General features: G+C 43.2%; 1 protein-coding gene across 9 annotated transcripts in view; it reads right to left on the bottom strand.

Moving 5' to 3' along the window:
* KMT2C (lysine methyltransferase 2C) overlaps nt 1-20,896 on the bottom strand; it is a 301,422-nt gene that overhangs the window by 232,601 nt on the left and 47,925 nt on the right. For all 9 annotated transcript variants that reach the window (XM_090047709.1, XM_090047708.1, XM_090047707.1 and 6 more), the window contains exon 2: nt 6,121-6,209. In XM_090047709.1, the coding sequence (XP_089903835.1) occupies nt 6,121-6,209 (89 nt within the window). The remainder of the gene's footprint in view (nt 1-6,120; nt 6,210-20,896) is intronic.

The following is a 20,896-nucleotide window of genomic DNA, read 5'->3' as shown; positions in this document are numbered from 1 at the left end:
TCTCAGGCTTTTGACTCAGATCAAGTGAAGTCCCCATTCCGGCAGGAGAAATACTGTGATCACCAGGGCAAGATCACCTTCAATGGCGTCATGTAGTTCAGGGTGGAGACTTGTCCAATGTACTGTGGGCAGGACCCGCTACTATAGCTTCCCAGTAGGAGGATCTTGGCTACACACTATTTTTATGGAGATGGGGGATTTCTCCCCTGCTTGCACCTTTGGCCTTTTGGCTAAGGGCAAGCGAGAGTCGGGGGCATCTGAACTCCAAGGCCTCCAGGCTTCGGGCCCGCACGTAGGATGCCTGCCATGGATCTGGGAGTATCTGAAACTAAAGGCTGAAGAGTCTGGGAGGGAGGTTACTTTCCAGTGGTAGTACTGGAAACTTGAATGAATGAGCTCTGCTTCGTCAAACGACTTCAGAACTCATTTGGCTAATTTGGCACGAGACACAAAATTTAATTAACAAAACAAAACAATACAAAAAAAATTCAAGAAAAAAATTGACATCAAAGGGGTTTAAGGGCTGGCTCTGGCCTAGTATTGCAGTACCTTCTGGGTGGTGCCTATTCCCTCCTGGTGGAACAACTGCCTGGGTTTTTGTTTTTGTTCTTAAGGGTCACACACACATTAAAAAAACGGTTCCTATCAGTGTGTTTTGCCCAATACAGACCACGTGTTTCATGGGCACACTCAGCATGGGCTGCATTCAATCAACTTCACAGATGGTTTCCATGACTAAGCACATGCTGCTTCTAGCAGCAGTTTAATGATAGGCAGCATATTTAAAAGGGGGGGGGAGGGGATTTGCTGGCATGCAAACATAAGATGAGGGGCTTTTTCCCCCCATACTGACTGGAGGAGGAAGCCTTGTCTTATATTCAAGTAAACATAGCAATTTCTTTCATAAACTGATCAAGCTCCGAGGACTTAGGTGATTTCATCCTCACTAAACTGGATGGATACAGTACACATTTTTTCTTTGTTACAGAGCTATTAGTTTGCCTACCAAGCCTAAGCTCATGGTCTTGCTACATACAAATTCTGACACTGTACACTACTGTATTAACCACACATGCACTGGTGTGTCTAAACCATTGGTGCTAATGTTTAAACAGTTTTTCAGATGTTTGTTATATGTCATATGTATGCTGGTTCATACATTTAATGTATAGGGGCAAGCAAACTTATTTCCTATGGCCTCAGCATTGTTAAGAGTCAAATAATTCAATTGCTCTGACGTTGTGGGCTTTCTCTTCCCTAAATATGTGAAAACCTATTTTCCTTGAAGCCAGGAAAGAAATCTATTGATATGGAAAAGTGAAGCAACTCACCCAAAATCATACAAGAAGCTCTAGATGCAGAATGAGCTAGTTACCCATGTTAGTCTGAGTCAGGCAGAAGGCAAAGTAGAGGTGTACCTTATAGACCAACTGAATCAGACAAGCAGCATAAGCAACTAATAAACTGGCTCATGTGGCTATGAGGTGCAGCACTACCTGGCCGTCAAGCTCCATTTACTTCAGCTGACTCCAAGTTCCAAGGGCCCCTTTATCTTCCTGCTTAGTATTGCAGTATTCCCCTTTTAAAAACTGTTGGAAACTATAGATGGCAATTTGTGCACAACTCCACTCCTTGTAAAGGCAACCAAATAAAGCAGGGCTGGCCAACCCACGTCACGCATGCCACAAGTAGCATGGGCAACCACTGTGGGTGGCACAACAGGGGTAGGGGCAGGGCTGCAAGCGAAAAGCGGAGAAGAGGGGAAGGGCAGGGGCTGGAGTTGAAGGGGTGCATTTCAGCTCTCCGGGTCCATGCTGCCTTGGCTGGGAGGCCAGCAGAAGCCTTTCTGCCCCTGTGCCTCATTCACCTGCTCCATGGGGAAGTCAGCCTGGCTGAATGGAAACAGCCCTTCACCGCCTGAACACAATGAGGGAGGCAGAGAGGGAAGAGAAGAGCCCAGCACTCTGGTTCAGGACAGGATGGAGGGGAGAACAGACCCCCAGCTGCTGCCCAGCTGTCACGAGCAGAGGGGAGGGGAAGGGAAGGGAAGGGAAGAACCGTCCCCAGTACCCGGCTGTAGAGAGGGAAAGGAGAGAACAGCCCTGTGCAGGGCACAAACAGCAGCGCTCGGTTCTTTGCCTCCATGGTACAAGTACCCTCCTTTCCTCGCCCGGCCTTCTAGCACTCGTTAATGCCCCATGCACACCTCAGGATGCAGGAAAGTTTTTTTTAAGGCACAAAACTTGTTAGATATGCCTCTGCCCAGGCCCAGCCCAGCCTGGGACCTGCATACTCGCAGCAAGCTCCGAGTCCAGAGACCCCAGAGTGAGACCAGCCCCATCACCCCAGAAGTACAGCAGGGCATCTCACATGCAGCCTTCTGTGCCTTGGTGCTAGCCCACACAAAGCCCTCTGTCCCAAGTGACCTCAGTTACACCCAGACCTGAGGTTCCCATGTCACTACCCCACGAGGAGTCCTCAGCCCTGCTGTATGCCACCATGACAAGTATCCCATGGAGTGGCACTTCCCCAGAGCCAGCCCCTGGGTGCACTTCATCCTACTGCCCCATGGAACTGCCTGGACGCTACGGGTGCCTCCCAACTGGACCCAGAAAGTGCGACTGTGGGCAACCCCATTAAAAGAGTTCCCACTGACAGGGCTCCCTATTGAGGGGAGAGCAAGCTGCTCCAGGGAACCCAAGGGACACCTCTCAGGCAGCCTCTGGCATGTACTTGACATGCAAATCCCCCATCAATGCTATGGGCTTGGAAGGTGCCACCTCATGAGGTCCTGCAGATGCCACAGTGCTGCTCTGTCCCTGGGCATGGGGGCACTAGCTGGTATAAAGCATATGGTACTGCGGACAGTACCCTGCCAGGGCCATGCTTTTTCTGTCCCATGGGTGATAAGAACTCTGAAGCCATCACTGGGTACATGGAAAACCTATCACTGCAAGTATCTTGAAATGCAAACTGAGGCTCTCATAGGGCAAAGACACCTGTTACAGCAGTAGCCAGAATGCTTAACAAAGCTAGCACAGCTCATAAGGGATGTGGAGCCCCGCAGCCCTGAGGCTCCCTTGTCAAACACCCCTGTATGTGACTAGCACATAGCAGTGTTTTTCCACATCTCTGTATTATATTTGCAAGACATGCTTTTATTTTATTTTTATTTTTTGTTCTCAGCCCAAGAGATGCAAAGCAATCAAACAGGTGGTCGACCTGCAGCACACATGCCACATGTAGCCGCTGTGTGCGTGGCATGCGAGTCCCAGGCGCTTGGTGCAATGGAGCCAGAGGGGCTCAAGTCTCTGACTGGATGGAGTGGAGGCAGCAGAATGCTTCTGCAAGAGGAAGTGTCACTGCCAAAAGCCAGGTTAAGACCTCACTGGCCCTGCAGTTGTTGCCATACTAAGGGGTTAGGGTCCTCGCTAGCCATATAAAACTGTGGGGGTTGCAGAACCAAAAAAGGGTTAACCTGGTTCTTGGTGGTGATACTTCCTCTCTCTCAGCAGCATCCTGCTGCTGCTCCACCTGCATGCCTGGAAACTCAAGGCCCCCTGCTACCATTCTGGCACCCAAGCCACAAACTATTAGGTATACCTCTGGGGGATGGAGATGATAATGGCATTTGGACAGAGATGGGGCTTAACTTGTGGCATGTCTGCCAGAAAGGCAGGCCTCCACTGAAATAAAGGATGGTCCTTTTAGTACAGAGCTTTAAAAAATATATTATACCTCCTGAAATAAAGGATGGTCATTTTAGTACAGAGCTTTAAAAAATATATTATACCTACATACAAGGGCTGGCAGAATGCACTTCTGCTTGAAGAAACAGGAGTACTTTTACAATGACAACGAACTACTAACTAGAATCAGACCCCTCCAACCCCAGATCATTAGTCCAAGACAAGTATTCTTAGCAGTGCACTGGTTTTGAAAAACTTTCTACCTAAATGATTCAAACCCTAAACTGTGCCTAGAAAACCACTAATTATTTACCTTCCTGCTCCACACCTGTAAGTTCAACACTGAGAGCCGTGAGATTTTTAACCTGCTTAAATTGGCCATGTCACCTTAAATCCAATTTGTTCCGTCTTGACCAAACATATTGGATGTGGGTCTCATTTCACAAGGACCCTTTGTCACACTGCCAAAAGAGGTGCAAAGATGCCTTGGTATAAACAAGTGGTATGAGAATGGGATGCAGAAGGGAAAGAGAGGATCTTTATTTGCATCTCTTTTTACAGTCTCAAAGATGTTTTGCATGTCCATGTCTCTTCCAACTAAAATTCACTATTCCTGGAACTCAGCCAATGGCACGTGGGGTGCTGATGAGCTAGGTAACGAAGTGTACAGCCAGAACAAAATAGTCATTACCGCATCCTTTACATAGTCAAGTACCAGTACAGATTGTTACACTCCTTCAAAACAAACACTTTCTCTTGTTCCCTTGCTTATGTTTAAAGGAAGTGGGGCAGAGGGAAATAAGGGAATAATGGGCAGAGTCAAAAACTGCAGCAGACATGCTTAGCCACAGCTGTCTTCTACACTCCTCTGCTTTCTACAGATACCGCTGCCTGCTGCATCACTTTCTGCTTCGTCACTCTTGTTACTGGGAAAAACATCCAGGGTAGCTCCTACCACGGTGGTATATGTGAGTGATGTCACCACATCCATGCACGAGACAGGAAACGCAGCTGACTAAATAAAGCACTTTCAGATGAAAAAAGTAAATTGTTGCATGCGTCCTTCTGACGGGCTCCCTTCAGAACTCATCGATAACACCCGCTTATCTCAACAGTGGCTCCTGAATGCACTCCTATAAGCTGTTTTCAGAGCACAATGCCTCCATCTCTTGCCAGGCAGGGAGCAAGGGAGGAGTATACACTGTCCAAGCCCTCAACGTCAGATCCTGACAATTGCAATCTCCTCTTTTATGGCCTTGATTACTTCCCTAAAGTCCTCAAGAGGTCATCTTAGTCCAACCCCCGCAACCTGAGGCAGGATCATCCCTATCCAAACCATCCCATTCAAAACGATCCATCTGTGGTACAGGTACCACCAGTGGTACACAGACAACTTGACAGCATTAACAGATTTATTATAATTACCTTATATGACAAAAATTTGCTGGTGGTACTTAAGGTTGAATTGTTTTAAGTTGATACAATCTGTCAAAGTTTGGGAACTGCTGATGGAAATGATATCAAACAAGTTTCTCATCACACCTTGCATCTAGTAGCTAGCAATTAATTATACAATTGACACTTTGCTGGGGTTCCCAGTCTTCACCGCCCGCCAGCCCGTGTCTCCCTTAGAAACCAACCTTTTCCCCAAATCTGTCCATCATGAAAGGGGAAAGGCTCCCTAAGAAGTCAGACAAGTCTTCCTTATTTCATTCAAAAACCTCCTTACATTTTTGATTCTTACAGACACCTGCTTACAGGTCACAGCATTCACAGGTTTCATCTTCCCATACTCACTCAGCATCAGCCACTACCCACCGTTAAAAAACAGGCAAATAATGACATGTTTGCAGCTAACAAAGCTTCGCACATCTTCACCATGCTCACTCATTTGTATGCTCTCTCAGCTGCTTGCATCTGCAGGATGCAAGCCCTCTCAGGTGGGGATTATACCCGAGGTCAACACAAGGGGGTCCCAATCCTAATCAAGGTCTTTGGGTGATAATAATATAAATATTTATAACAAGAACAGAAATTAACTTGTTTCCCAAACAGCAGCAAGGAGCAGTAGCGTTAGGCTGTCCCTTTGGTATAATCTGCCTTGGTTAACTGCTGCTACGGGGCAATATGAATAACACTGTATTTTGGCAGGTTGCAGCTACTTTTTCACAAGTTTTATTTTTGTTAAAGTCAGAGATACCGAGCCACTAGATGCTTACATTACTGAGGAATTTTTACATTAAATTATTTTAAAAGAGTTATACGCAGTCTTTTTTAATAGCTTTGTAAATATTTGTTTTCTATTGCAAATTAAAGCAAGAGAATTATTTTCTTCCTTATAAAACAGACCAAATTCCTGCATAACTGTGTTCAGCTTTGAGAGACAGAGAGAAACAGCAAGGAGACAGCATTGATACTGTATTCTCTTTACCTGTTTCCACAGTGTTTTCTGTTTCTGCTGCCTCCAACCCATCCATGCTGTCTTCATCCTCCACTGCAGTTTTTCCTCTGCTCCGAGGCCTACAAGAAAGGGTACATTTTGTTCATGAATTTACCAAATACATTCAGTTTAAGTTTGTCTAGGGTCAGAATTGCTTTATGTTCATTGAAACATTACCAGCACTAAATTATCAGGAACTTAAGTCAAGCTGTTTTTTATGAACCTAGATAACAGTTAGCTGCTCCTTGCCCTTTTTTGTGTTGATGGTTACTGAGTGCTCTAGCAGTAAAAGGTTAACATAGTACACCTTTAATCAGCTGTCAGCCCATAAGATTTTGTGATTACCATTAACAGAATAACTCAATAACCCACTTCTACTGATCAGACAATAGGTAATCGGAAAGCCCACAAGTGAAACATGCCATTAGATTCTCACATTTTTCACTATGCAGGAGGCAAGTACTGCAATCATAGGTAACAGCATGATCCAAATTTTGGGCAGTCATCTCACACACTATAACATGGACAGGGATTCATTAACAGCACCACAGAAAATAAATTCTTAAGAGTATTGCTAGTTCATTGGAGGAAATTCTGAATAAAAAAAATTGGTAGAATCATGATCCTGAAACTTAAAAAAAAAAAATTAAATACTAGAACTGGTTGGAAGTTTTCCCTGGAAATACATTTTTTAGTAAAGTTTCATGCCAGTTTACCCACTTGGGTCACATCCCAGTGGGATGCGAAGGAAACAGCCCAAGCTACTATATATTCGCCACATCGGTTGGCTAGTAGGAAATCAAGAACCTGGAAGCCCTGCCTCCTGATTTTTTGGGCTCCTCTGCAACTTGACTGGTGTGCCAGGAGGGAGTGTGGAAGACCTGGGACTTCCAGCACCCATTTTTTAGCAGTCTGGATACCCTGGGCTTTCAAGATCTCATGGCTCCATAGTAGTAGTATAACTAGGGGTGGGCAAGAGAAGTACCTGCTCCAGGCACCAAGTTAGGAGCGGTGCCAGAAATCACCTGCCACCCCTGCAGGGTCCGTACCCTGGCAATACTGCCATGCCAAGAACTCCAAATGCAGCTGTTTTAAGAGAGTGACAGATGGAGCAAGTAGACCACATGCAGTGACAACAGCAGCTCAGCTGGGACTATGTAGGAGTTCTCAGCATCAGTACGGTGGCTGTGCCCCCGCCCTGATCTCAAAAGCACGTGCCAATAGCTTCTCTCCTACCTCTCTTGCAGGGTTTGCCCTGATGCCAACTCTGTTTGTTACACCACTGCTCCAGAGCAGCCAGGCAGGCAGACAGACTGCCTCTGAGCTGGGCATCAGGGGGCTTTCCCTTTTGTGAAGAATTCTCAAATGTAGGTTTTTATTCTGAACAAGAAGGTGTAGAAATATCAAAACTCCCCATAAAACAGGATTACCATTCTCTGTACAGTCTATTAAACACAAATACCACAGTAAACAATCCTCTTATTAGATCCACTAAGCAGACCACAGGATGTGCTCTGTTCTGTACCATTTTAGACCTACACACACCAAGATGACTGGAACACCTGACTGGGATACGTATATTCTGGCCCGTGTTCTCCTGAAGTGGAGCATCCTATTCTAGAAGAGGGCCCGTCTCATATTAAGTAATAAGACCCTCCTAAGGACAATTTGGGACAATCCAGTATTGGCGACATGTAGGACAGGGAAAGTGGAAAGCAAAACCTAATTATCTGAAATACAGCACTTTCCATTCCCACATGTTACAGAGCAGGAGGGAGAACGCTGTCGTGACAGATGCAAACAAAAACAAGAATTCAAGGAAGCATCAGCTTTAGAGTTCCTTGGCCTGTCTGTTGTTCTTATTGCTTATGTCACAACTGGATGAAGGAAGTCCAAAATGCAACCTGTTTGATTTTAAAAAGAAAATGATCTTCATCTTCCATAATAACATCAAGTTTGACCCCATGTTTCTCAAGGCCTTATACAAATGAGCCGCCTCAGTTGTATGCACTCCCCAGCAGTACATTCGTGAAACTGGTGGGGATAGAAATTGCATTCTTTTAGATGCTATTGCCATAGGCATAGGAAAAAGTCTTCAGTGAGACTTCCAAATCTAGGATGCATGTAGATCTTTTCCTCCTAAGATGAACAATACCAAATTGACAAAATCTCTGGACACTGAGCTACTGAATATAAATTTGGGTCTTAATTTTCACATCATTTTCCAGACTACAGATTTGTTTTTCTAAAATAAAATTCCTTGCCCAATGACATATCCAAGATTACAACTTTGTAGGTAGTTGTGTTAGTATACACCTGCTTCACAATAGGGCTAAATCCAGAAGTCAAGAGAAAACTATGAAATGAATACTAGTGATGATGATACAGAATCAACACTAATTTTTTTTTTTTTAAAGGGAATGCTGGGGAGATTAGCATCTATAGATCAGGGACCTTCGGGTATCTTTTTTCAAACAGTTCAGAACAGTGCTGAAAAAACTGGTGCAAACAGCAACCCTAGGGGGACAGATTTGTGCAGGTTCCCTTGACAGCAGAGACCACACAGTAATTGGGTTGAGGAAGAAAGATGGCCTTATGAAAGAGAAAGAAGACAGCATCCTCTTTGGCCACCTGCCACTTTGCAGGGTTTCACTCACTTTTTCTAAGTGGATTTATTTCCCTCCCTACAGAAAAGTAGGGAGGAAGCACAGGGGTTGTCTTAGTTTGTTAGACACATTCATTTAGAATCATGAAGATCCCACGAAAATAGAATGAAAGAAAATAAAGAAAACTCCATGCTATGCCAAGAGAAGCAAACACATACTGCAAAGGCTTTTAATATTTAGAAAATTCATGAAATGTTCAAAAAATAAAGACAATTGTTTGACAATAACTTCCTTGGAGTTCCTTAACATGAATGTTGCTTGACACTCTTCTCTCCCCATGCCCTTATTCAAAATGCAAGCTGCAAGCATCTCCCCTACCCAAAACATGCAATATGTTCATGGGTCAAATTGCTACACTTGATGTATAAAACAGAAATGACAGAGTCATAGAGAAGTATAAAACAGTATACATAAAAATCCACATAACAATAGGAATATTTTTTAATACTACTTTAAGGCTTCTCCTACCTGCCATCTATCAATAATACAATTTAAGTAGTGCCTCTGAATTGTGAATTAAGCCACCTTTAAAATCTTTCAAGTCTTATCATTACAGTATCTAATTACTTCACATTTTCTTCAAAATACCTATGTTCAATATTCCCCAAGATACTACTTTGTATGGAACAGCTCCCTGGCTAGATATAAATATTTCCTGTGATGATTTTACAAATTACATGAAATTACGGATTTCATAATTCATAATTATTACATTAATATACAAAATGCTGGAGAACATGTCCTATGTACTTTTAAAATGTTTCAATTCAGCAGCACTATTCACTTTTTGAACTCCCCCACCACATCTTAGCAACTTATTTAACATTAGCAAAATCACAGGTTTGGACTAATTAAACATAATTGCTCCTTTTCATCAGAAAATGTACCCACATCTGGTGTTTTCATGCCTTTCCCCCTTCTGCACATATACTACAAAAGGCCTTCCAAATACTCTGCAGATTTTAAATAAATTCATCACAACAAAGAGTGATATGAAAAAGTCAGGGTGTATCTACAGCTTACATTAGTTAGATGTCTTCACTGAACATCAATCAGAAGACAATTTATAATACTACATTATACTCTGAAGAGATCTAAAATGTTTATGCCTCATTCTAAAAGGAGAGCTACAAAACACCAACTAAAATGTGTATTGTAGTGATTACAGCTATAATTTAGTGTTTCACTGAAGACAGATGAAGATCCCAAATGCAAAATCTACAAAGACATGCCCAATTATTAAGTGTCTATATAAATAGCCTAGAACATGGATTGTAATGTTTATCTTTCCATTGACAAATTTCAGACAAGCTTTGATTAGCTTTTACATAAGATTCTGATTGGTTTCCAAAAAAGTCATTCTACCTCTCATAAGTCTATAGCTTTCAATAGTAAGACCCTATTTTAATTTATTGATAAACACTTCATACCATTCTAGAACATGAATTCACGAGAGATTATATGCACATTGAGGGCACATTTTTATATATTGAAATGCTTTTTTTAAAATGAATGCCATAACTACCACTAAAAGTATCAGATATCTTTCATGCTAAGTCCAGCACTAGTCAAAAAACTTTGTAGATGAAATTGTATGGAAGTGTTGATCAGCATGTGGGGGTTAAATCAACTGCTTTTTCTTAAAAACAGGTTTTCAATTACCTGGATGCTTATAAGAGCTGGCCAACATAAAGCCTGGAAAAACGATCAAGAGAAGAACTGTGTTTCCAATATTTCAGTGTCCCCCAATAATTCACAACAGTAACAGCAGCAAATTCTAAGCGTTCACCCTGCATGGAATTTCAATCCCCAACCATGCACAAAATACATTCTGACTCTCCTAAAAAAGTGCTCTGACATTGCATCCCTTTTACAGTGCACAGTTTTGAAATGCATTTGCAAACAGAAGGCTGTTCCCCAAATAAAGATGAACCCCACTTGTTAGTCTGGGCCTCAGTTTCACCCAAATACTCTATGCCTGAAAAATCTATGCATCTCTAAGTGGTATAACTCTAAAAGGAACTAATTAATATTTAGGAGCAATTAAAATGAAGCCAAAATAGAACCATTCCCATCACCGTCTTAACTCAGTCCAGTAGAAATATCAGGTTCTGCAGTTCTAATCCCAAACTACCCACCACCTTCACAAACATACCTGTATTTTTTCCCATACCACACACCCCAAAATAAAATATGTACCTTGTTTTTGGAATGAAGAATGCAGAATTTTATTTATTTAACAGAGTCAGAGCTAACCTCTTGCAGCAGCTCACTCACCCTCAGCCAGCTCAACAGTTATTTCAGGCACGTGCTGCAGTGTTAATATGTTCTCATGGCCACTGTGAACTTGGCCAAAAGCTGCTACCAATTCCTTAGCAACTGTGAAAGGGTTAATACTGGACTCTGCCCACACTGTCAGCAGCACCCATTCTAACAGCCATTAAAGCACAGCATTTCTATGCTTCTGTTCCAGCTAAGAAAAAAATCAGTTGCCCCGTGGAAGACATGCACCCCAATTTTGAACATTTGCTTCTGGGGGAAGTGCATGTGCTATCCAAATAAATACAGTATTTGTATTACTATAGCACCTTAGGACCCTAATAAGGGAAATTCTTATTTGTAAACTATTACACTAAGTCAGTCAGGGGTGGGCAAAATGCGGCCTGCCAAGCCATTCTATCCAGCCTGTGAGGCCCTTAAAAAAATTTAGAAAATTAATATTTATCTGTCCCTGGCTGCCTCTCATGCAGCCCTCAATGGTTTGCCAAAACTCAGTAAGTGGCCCTCCACTCAAAATAACTGCCCACCCCTGCACTAAATGCTATGTTCTGTGTTTGCCTAAAGATGGGCTGCATCTCAGCAAGCTCACAATCCAGAAGGCTGACAACTGATGGATACAGATAGACAGCACAGGAAACAATGCTACAATACTGGACAGCAAGATAGGCATAATTATTATCATGCAAATACCCTAACTGCTGTTGAGCATTTTTATGGATCAATTTTCCCATGCCTTTTCTCTTTAGAAATCTTTATTAAAAAAAATAAAATAAAAAAATCTTCTCCGTTCATGTTTAAAAGCACAGCTATTGACAGAAAAGCAACTTATTAACCAACATGTACTCCAAACATATTGAAGGAAGAACCAAAAAAGGAAAGCTATTTTACATTTAATATTCAAATTGTATTCTTATTTACAAAACAATTCAAAATAAGAAAAAAGCAAAAAAACATACCCCCACTATAATTTACATAAAATTTAAGCAATCATGAAATCCTATTTGATCTATTATAGTCTTGGTCTATTTGTTCATTCATTCACAACTAATCAAATCTCTCATACGTCTCTCACGTTAAAATTGTACATTCAAAACTTCCTCACATAGTGCTAAACAAGGACATTCTTTTCAGCAGCGATAGTATACTCGAACAACAAGATTTTACCATACTAACTTGCTATTTACTCTAACCATGTTCAAGTCTTCAATGTACCTGGAAAAATTAACAACTTATAGTTCAATGCTCTTCTATATTTGCAAACAAATACAGCACTTCACAGCACTTCAGTAACAAACTTACTATTACAGTCTCCAAAAATGAGTTTTACAAGAAAGCATAACAAAATTCCATTTTTTTAAAAGTATTTTGGTTTCTGAACAGGAATTCAATCTAAAAGCCAAAAGGGGAGACTTAGGGAGTTTACACTTCCAATATTGGCCCTAGTTTCATAGTTGGTCGGGTTGGAAGGGACCTCGCACAGATCATCAATTCCGACCCCCTGCCATGGCAGGAAAGAGTACTGGGGTCAAATGACCCCAGCAAGGTGATTATCCAGCCTCTTTTTGAAGACCCCCAAGGGAGGAACGAGCACCGCTTCCCTTGGAAGCCGGTTTGCGATCCTAGCCGCCCTGACTGTGAAGTAATGTCTCCTGATGTTTAGCCTGAACCTACTCTCAGTCTTGTGGTCATTATAACAACTTGTGGCCATTATTCCTAGGTAGTCCTGGTAGTGCTCGGGGGAACAGGGACTCTCCTTGTTCCCCACAGGTCCCCCCTTGTAAGTTTATAGATGGCCACCAGAAGACCCCCAGGGTAGGAGCCAGCACCACTTCTCTTGGAAGTTGGTTCCAGATCCTAGCCGCCCTGACAGTGAAGTAGCGCCTCCTAATATCTAACCTAAATCTCCCCTCTGCCAGCCTGTGACCGTTAGTCCTGGTCACTCCTGGCAGTGCACAAGGGAACAGGGACTTCCCCAATGCCTGCTGATCCCCCGACTAGTTTATAACAGGCCACAAGATCCCCCCTCAGCCTTCTCTTGTGGAGGCTAAGCAGGTTCAGGTCCTGTAGCCTCTCCTCGTAGGGCCTGCCCTGCTGCCCCCTGATCATGTGAGTGGCCTCCTCTGGACCCTCTCCATGATGTCCACATCTCTCCTGAAGTGCGGCGCCCAGAACTGGACACAGTACTCCAGCTGCGGCCTGACCAGTGTCACAGAGGGGGAGGATCACCTCCTTGGACCTGCTCATGATGCATTTATGAATGAATGAGACAAGGTACGGTTAGCCTTCCTGACTGTGTCCCCACACTGGCAGCCCATGTTCATCTTGGATCTTGGGAGTCACTGTTGATTCCTTTGCTGCCTCTGCACTGACGAGAAGGGAGTTCCCCAGCCTGTAGGTATGGTGCCAGTTCTTCCTCCCCAGGTGCAGCACCTTGCACTTGTCAGTGTTGAAACCCATCCTGTCCTATCTCCCCCCGTAACCTGTCCAGATCTAGTTGTAGCCTGTCCCTCCCTTCTAGCGTGCCTACTTCTCCTCACATCTTTGTGTCATCTGCGAACTTTAACAAGGTGCTTTTCCCCCTCATCCAAGTCACTGATGAAGATATTGAACAGTACTGGCCCGAGGACTGAGCCCTGGGGAACCCCACTGCCCACATCCCTCCAGGTCGAAAATGACCCATCCACCACCACTCTCTGGGTGTGGCCCTCCAGCCAATTTGTGACCCATCTGACTGTGTAGGCATCGACACCACAGATGCCTAATTTTTTAATGAGGATGGGGTGAGAGACCGTGTCGAAGGCCTTCCTAAAGTCCAGAAAGGCGTGTCGTGTCCACCACAACACCTGCATCCAAGGATTTTGTGACCTGGTCATAGAAGGCACCCAGGTTGGTCTGACAGGACCTGCCCCTAAGAACCCATGTTGGTTGGCCCTAAGCATAATCTCCCTTGCTGGTCCCTTGCAGATGTGCTCCTGGATAATTTTCTTAAAAAGCTTCCCCAGGACCGAGGTAAGACTAACGGACCTACAATTTCCTGGGTCCTCCTTCCACCCTTTTTTGAAAATGGGGATCATATTGGCCCCTTTCCAGTCCTCAGGCACCTGGCCAGAGCACCATGAGTGCTCGTAAAGCTGTGCCAGGGGTCCCACAATGACCCCTGCCAATTCCTTCAGCACCCGGGGTGGAGAGCATCTGGACCTGCTGATTTGAACATGTCCAGCCCCACCAGAAGTTCCCTGACTAGGTCCTCACTGACCCTGGGCCTGGTGGTACCTCTCCTGAGTCTGTCCGGGATCTTGGTGGGGGGAATGTCCCGGTGCCTACTCAGAAAAATAGAGGCAAAGAATTTGTTAAAGAGGTCAGCTTTATCGTTTGGTGCAACCACCAGATTGCCAAGCGTGTCCTGCAGGGGCCCCACATTACCTGATGCCTTCTTTAACTCCTTATGCATTTAAAAAAGGACTTCTTGTTACCTTTGATCCTGGTCACTAGTTCTAGTTCTGTGTCTGCCTTGGCCTTCCGAACAGTCCCCCTACAGTCTCGAGCAACAAAGGTATAATCCTCCTTTGTGATGGCCCCTCTCTTCCACTGGACGTATGCCTCCTTTTTAGCTTTCAGACATTCCTGAATGCCTTTGGTGAGCCATGGGGGCTTCTGAGCACTCCTGCCCCTTTGATTCACAGTGGGATTGTCACCCTTTGGGCTCAGAGGATGATCTCCTTAAGGAATGACCACTTGTTTTGGACTCCTAACTCCCCTCCCCTTCCCTCCGGGACCTCAGTGCCTCTCCAACTAATCTCCTTAACTCACTGAAATCCGCCCTTCTGAAGTCAAGAGCTACTGCCTTGCTGCAGGCCTCTGACCCCCTGTGCTGGATGGTGAGTTCCACTAGGCGATTGATCGCTATCACCCAGGTGGTCAAGAACCTGGAGTCCCCTCACCAGGTCACTGCTTGTGGCCAGGACCAGGTCCAGCAAGGCATTTCCCCTGGTGGGACCGTGCACCTCCTGAGTTAGGTGGAGGTCCTGCATCTCGGCTAGGAACCTACATGAGCAGTCAGACCTGGCTGACTGCTCCTCCCAGCACGTCTGGGTAGTTTAGGTCACCCATGATAACCACGTCCCTTGACTTAACTGCCTCCATGAGCTGACCTGAGAATTCCCAGTCCAGTCCTTCCCCCTGGCTGGGTGGTCAGTAGTAGACACCCACCGTTAAGTCCCCTTCCCCTTAACTCCCTTGTATCCTGACTCAGAGCACTTCAATCTGCCCCTCCTCTGACCCAGTGCTGTTTGTTGAGGATGTGTATTGCTCTTTGACATAGAGCGCCACACCCCCGCCTTTCCTCCCTGTTCTATCCTGCCTGCACAGTAGCCCTTAATGTTTACTGCCCAACCATGGGTTGAATCCCACCGGGTTTCAGTGAGCCCCACTATGTCTGGGTTTGTGTTAGCTAGCAGGAGGGCAAGTTCCTCCTGCTTGATCCTTAGGACCCGTAGGCTCCTAAGGGTCTCACAAGAGAATGTCCGTGGATGTAAATGCCCATTTCTGAGTTAGCACGTTGTCACTAATTTGTGACAACTCGGTAAATTCTCTCCCCCATGAGCTGCTTTTTCCCCCTAAATCTGAACTTTTCAGTGTAACTGTGTCTAAATGGAAAGCAACTCTGTTTTCAGTGGCTAAACACCAGAGAACATTTATTCTGAAGATACTTCAGATGATACAGATAAAGATGTGTGTTGAAAAGCAGAAGTCATTAGTGGAACTCACTGTTTCATACACTACAGTAGCCAAACCAGTGAGCATTAAGTAATGAAATGGATAACCAAGGAGCCATGACCCTGGCTAAACTCTCTCCACCAGGTATGAAGGAAGACTTTTCCTTTCCTGGTATACCCATTGCTAAGAACTATTTTTAACTTCCATTTCATTTTTAGAAATGCCACAAAGTGAAATTCACTTACAGGAAGCAGGTTCAAAATCCTGATCGCTCTTCACATTTAGGCCTTTAAGTTACAAGCCTCTGCAAAGAATGAGATGAGTTTTCACCTTAATAGAATAAAGAGCACACACCCTACCCTCTTATTCCACCTCAATATTTTCTAGCATAGAATTCAAGAATATTGCCAACCCTCAAGGTATTATCAAGAGTCTCACAATATTTGGTACGGTTGCAGTTGTTTGTGTTGTTCTGCTTTGCTTTTATAGTCCTGTGGTTACAGAAACATTGCCATTCTTGTTTAAACTGTTTTAGGTTTGCGTTTATGGGAAAAAATAATTGAATCCTAAAGGCTTTGAAACCCAAAAGCAAATACATGGAACCCAAAATTTATCACAGAACTGGGATTGATGACCTATTGCCCACATGTTGAATCTGACCCGCAGAACCACTGGATCAGGCCTGTGGAGCTGGGGCTTCGGCGGCGGGGGCTTCATCAGCCCAACTGGACCTGACGTGGGCAATTCCAACTTGCCACCAGATAACATTGCTTACCACTCTTCTAGAACTGTCATTTTAAAATACAACTGTGATTTTTAATGCTTTCACGTAACAGTACAGTTTAAAGCAGACATTGACCCCAAAGGGTCAAGCCAGAAAAATCTCCAACAAACAAGAAACAAATCAATGTATGAACTGAATGAAACAGTCTGAAAGTGACTACTGCTTCTTTAAATCAGACCCAACTAGATGCCTTAAAGTGGACTTCCTTCTTTCATCTAAGAGTTCTATATCAAAGGGAAGAAAACCTAAAAAAGACTAATGTAAAAAGGGTTATATTAATTATGGATCTGTTTTCATTGCCTGCATGAATCCAGTCTTAGACTATGTGCATCCAACCTTCATGCCTGAAGCTCCCCAGGCAGTGTTTGGAACGGCATGCTACTTTACAGATGAGACTAACTGGAATCAAAGACACAAAGCGTGCCGGCCACAACATCTTCCTCTGCTCCTCCATCTCCTCAGCAACGGGAAGAACCAGAAGAGGTAAGGCCTGTAAATGTTCACAGATGACGATCTCAAAAAAGCTACTAAACAGTAACCGGCTTCTTTTTCTTTGAGTACTGCCTGAACAGATTCCTAACCATCGGGAGATAAACCAGTAGAAATCTCTCTGAAGAAGTTGAGTTTGAAATACTGGTTTAGAGATTGCATAACTGCTTCTTCTATTTGAGTATCTATCTATTCAAGAGAGCAATGACTAGGAAAAGCATAGGAAAAGCTCCAGGTCACAGCCTTTCCGAGTTAAGTGACGGAGACCACATACACACTGCTGAAGTTACTTTAAATTTAGCAGAACGTTGTTCTAAGACCTTCAGGAAATGAAACACTTGAAGTGCCATGAATGTCTAACCTAATTTCACTTAGCCTCTGCACAAAAATGGCTAGCTCCCCCCATGCCATTTACCCTCATAAACCACCAATAACCAGCGTGATTTACAAATGGGCTTTGATCTACTGAGATAGTAATTTAGTGCCATTTTAAACATTTGAACCATGTGATCTAGCCTTTTCTGATAATGAATGAGGTTTAGGGAAAATACTGGTAAATTAAGAGAATGATTTAAGTGAAACTCTGAGGCCACCTCAGAGAAGAATTAGTGTATAGGGAGCAACAACCAGCATAGGTCACAAATCAAGCCTTGCATCTCATTAGGCCTTCCCTGCCAAAGTCATTTCCAGCAGGACTGCCTTTCAAGGAAAGGGACACAGAAGGTCCAGCGGGAGATTCAGTCAGCCTGTTTAGAACCAGATTCAGACTTGTGCAAAAATAAATAAAAGAAATAAAACAAAATAAAAAAGCTCACTAATAGAAGAAAGCTGTTTCAATCTTTTCAAGAACCTTATCATGCATTGGGTGCATGTAAAGACCACCCTGCCCTCCACTAGTGTAGGATGGTAAACTGATATGGCTGTGAAGTGAAACTGAAACTGTACTTAGGTGTAAGCAAGAATCTAATCAGCTGGTCTAATAAAAGAGCTCACATTTACCCAAACAACCCTGTCTGCCTATGTCTTTAGAGCTACATCCCTGAAACAAGAATACTTCACATTCACCTAGTTCTGCCCTTTCCTTTTTCGTATCCTCGCGTGACGAGGCATCAGCAGAATTCGCAGGTTCGCTGGAGTCCAACAGGGCTGTGCCATGAGCACTTCCGCTATGGCCTCAAGCTTGCGACCTCTGGGCTGTCGACTGTGCACCTTAGCGCCAGCACCATTCCAGTCCCTACATTTAAAAAGTTGCACAATGTGAAAGGAAACAAGGATAGCAAATAGGGAACTTATTTAGTAGTAAATACTCATATGGAAAAGCTTTCTGTTTTAGGACACTGGCTTTCATACAGAACACTTGCCATTTCCCTAAAGGAACGGAGGAAACTTCTTCTGAGCCAAACCATGAGCCCATGCTGGCACAGCACACTACATAGGCTCTAGTTTATCATATTGGCCTGATGATTCAACCTCCCCTCATTTAAATTCCACAAATGAGTTATAATTGGAGAAAGTAATTATTAAATGCATGTGTAAAACTGCTTAGAGACTAGTTTTAGTTTGCATGCATTTAACTCATTAAGGTATTAAAATTCAATATACACAGATCTCCACTTATGAAGGATCTATTTCCCATCAGTCATACTACTGCACCAAAGACAACCACAGTTCATGTCCTTAGTATTTTAAAGTTAAAAACAAAGAGAAAACCCTCTCTCTACATCCCCACATTGTTTTCAGACCCGCACTGAACTTCTGTTGTGCTACAGATTTGCACCAGTTTCCAGTCACTTATACCAGTTGGTGTGTCATTTCTGTCCCTAGCCACAAAAGCAGACAAACCTCTTTTCAACCACCTGTAAAAAAAAATGCTACATTATTCTGTCCTTCAAGGCCCATAGATCATATGCTGTTCATGGCAACAAAATGTCTGCATTTCTAATGTCGACCCCCGCCTCCCTTAAAAAACAATAATGAATACAACCCTTGGGATTAGTAATCCCAAGAGTAAACACAAAAAGAAAACTTCATTGTTGGAACCTTGACTTTTTCTAGTACTTTGAATACTATTCTGTACCGGGAGGTCTCTCTCACCTCCAAACTTCAATGCAAGCTGAAGTTAGAGATCACTTGTGCTGAAGGTTATATCTGCATCTTTGCTAGGAAGTGGATGATCCCAGAAAGATGACAGTTCCAAAAAACAGTTAGCAATAAATGCACGATTCCTGAAGAAGAAATATATTTCTACTTAGAAGTTTTGAGTGTCAAGATTCCCCAAAGGATTTGTGCTACACTGGCTTTTTAATGTGTAAACAGTCTAAAGGAATCCTTCAGTTCGAATTTATATGAAAGTTTGGCTTCCCAGAGCTTTCACAGCTCTCTGTCGGCTGCTCTAAACGTACTTCCTACCTTGTGCCAGAAGTGTCCAACACAGCTACATGCAACAGAAGACTGGGAAAACACAAATAAGATGCGTTGCCTGCAGGCACTCTCAAAAAACAACTATCCAAATCAAGGATACACAGTTGTATGGCAGAGATGTCATCTCACTGCTGAAAAATGATTTGCCCCCTTGTTCTAGTAGCCTCAACTTAGTTTTTGTACATGAAACAATATAAATGCAGGCGACCATTACACTCTGGAGCCGGAGGCAAAATTGCCTTATGTGATGAGTTTGGAATCCAGCCAAAGCGACCATTCGTTGTTTTCTCAGCTCTTCCTTAAGGAAAGTAGGCAGCTGCTAAATTGGGAGTCCAGAACTGTTCATACAAAAAACTGTCAGATGAACACAAATTGGTCTATTGTGATGCTGACTCACAATGACTGGACCAAGAGACATATTTTTTATGAGGGACAAATGTGTATCTTAGCAAGAACAGACTCATGCCAACCAGTTTCCAAGATATAAATACTGATTAGTCATCTGGCATTCCAGGTAACCAAAACAACCAAGATTTTTGTCGGCAAGTTTGATGCTGCAGAAATGCCAAAAGGGTAGGTTTAATTGTAATATTTCACATCCTGAAATGTGGACCTTTAAATGCGTTTAATGGAGTTGACATAGGACGGAAGTGTGGATTTGATGTTAAAAGTGTGAAACTTCTCCAGTGACAGACTCAAATGTCTTGACTGATTTGGAGCCATCTGAAAGTGACACATCAAGTTAGTATAGTCTAAGAGTGATGTTGTAACCATGCTGGTCTAGAAAGTATGTGAGAAACAAGGATTTCTTAGGATGATACCTTTTACTGGACCAACTATGTAGCTGGCCCCAAGTTAGGCAAGCTTTAAAATGCAACACATTCTTCCTCAAGTCTCATGACTAACATCAAATAAGTGTAATTACCTCAACTACATTATATATAGGCAGCTTTTTTCTTTTTAAAGGAAAAATGAATTTCTACATCACAATATACATTTTATACTTGAATAAATGAGTTTTATGTAATATTGACTGAATAAGCAATAAGTAAAATTAAGAAATACTACAGGTTCTTGTGGTCACTGTAAACTTTGAACGTTTTCCTCACAAACTAATCATAAATATACAATTTCACCCGTCTCTACGTTGTGTTATCTTTGTATTTTGCAATATGAATACGCACCAAGTACTTTATATTTCAGAAATAAATTATGTGACGACACGGGCTCCAAGGTGCATTATATATACAGCCACTGAACTTCTGCAAATGACACCCTGCATTCTAAGCTACATCTTACATTGCCTTCAGCATCATGCTGACAATACAAGGACACCACAGATTAGCCTTCTGGCACATGCATGATTTTTTTTTTTTTAATTTTATTTATTTATTTATTTACAGCCTTTTTT

Source organism: Crocodylus siamensis, chromosome 5 (assembly GCF_052110815.1).
Source record: "Crocodylus siamensis isolate JL-2025a chromosome 5, ASM5211081v1, whole genome shotgun sequence".
NCBI classification, from domain to species: Eukaryota; Metazoa; Chordata; order Crocodylia; family Crocodylidae; genus Crocodylus; species Crocodylus siamensis.
Note: the sequence above shows the minus strand (reverse complement) of the source record. Positions and strands in the feature narration are given on the sequence as shown.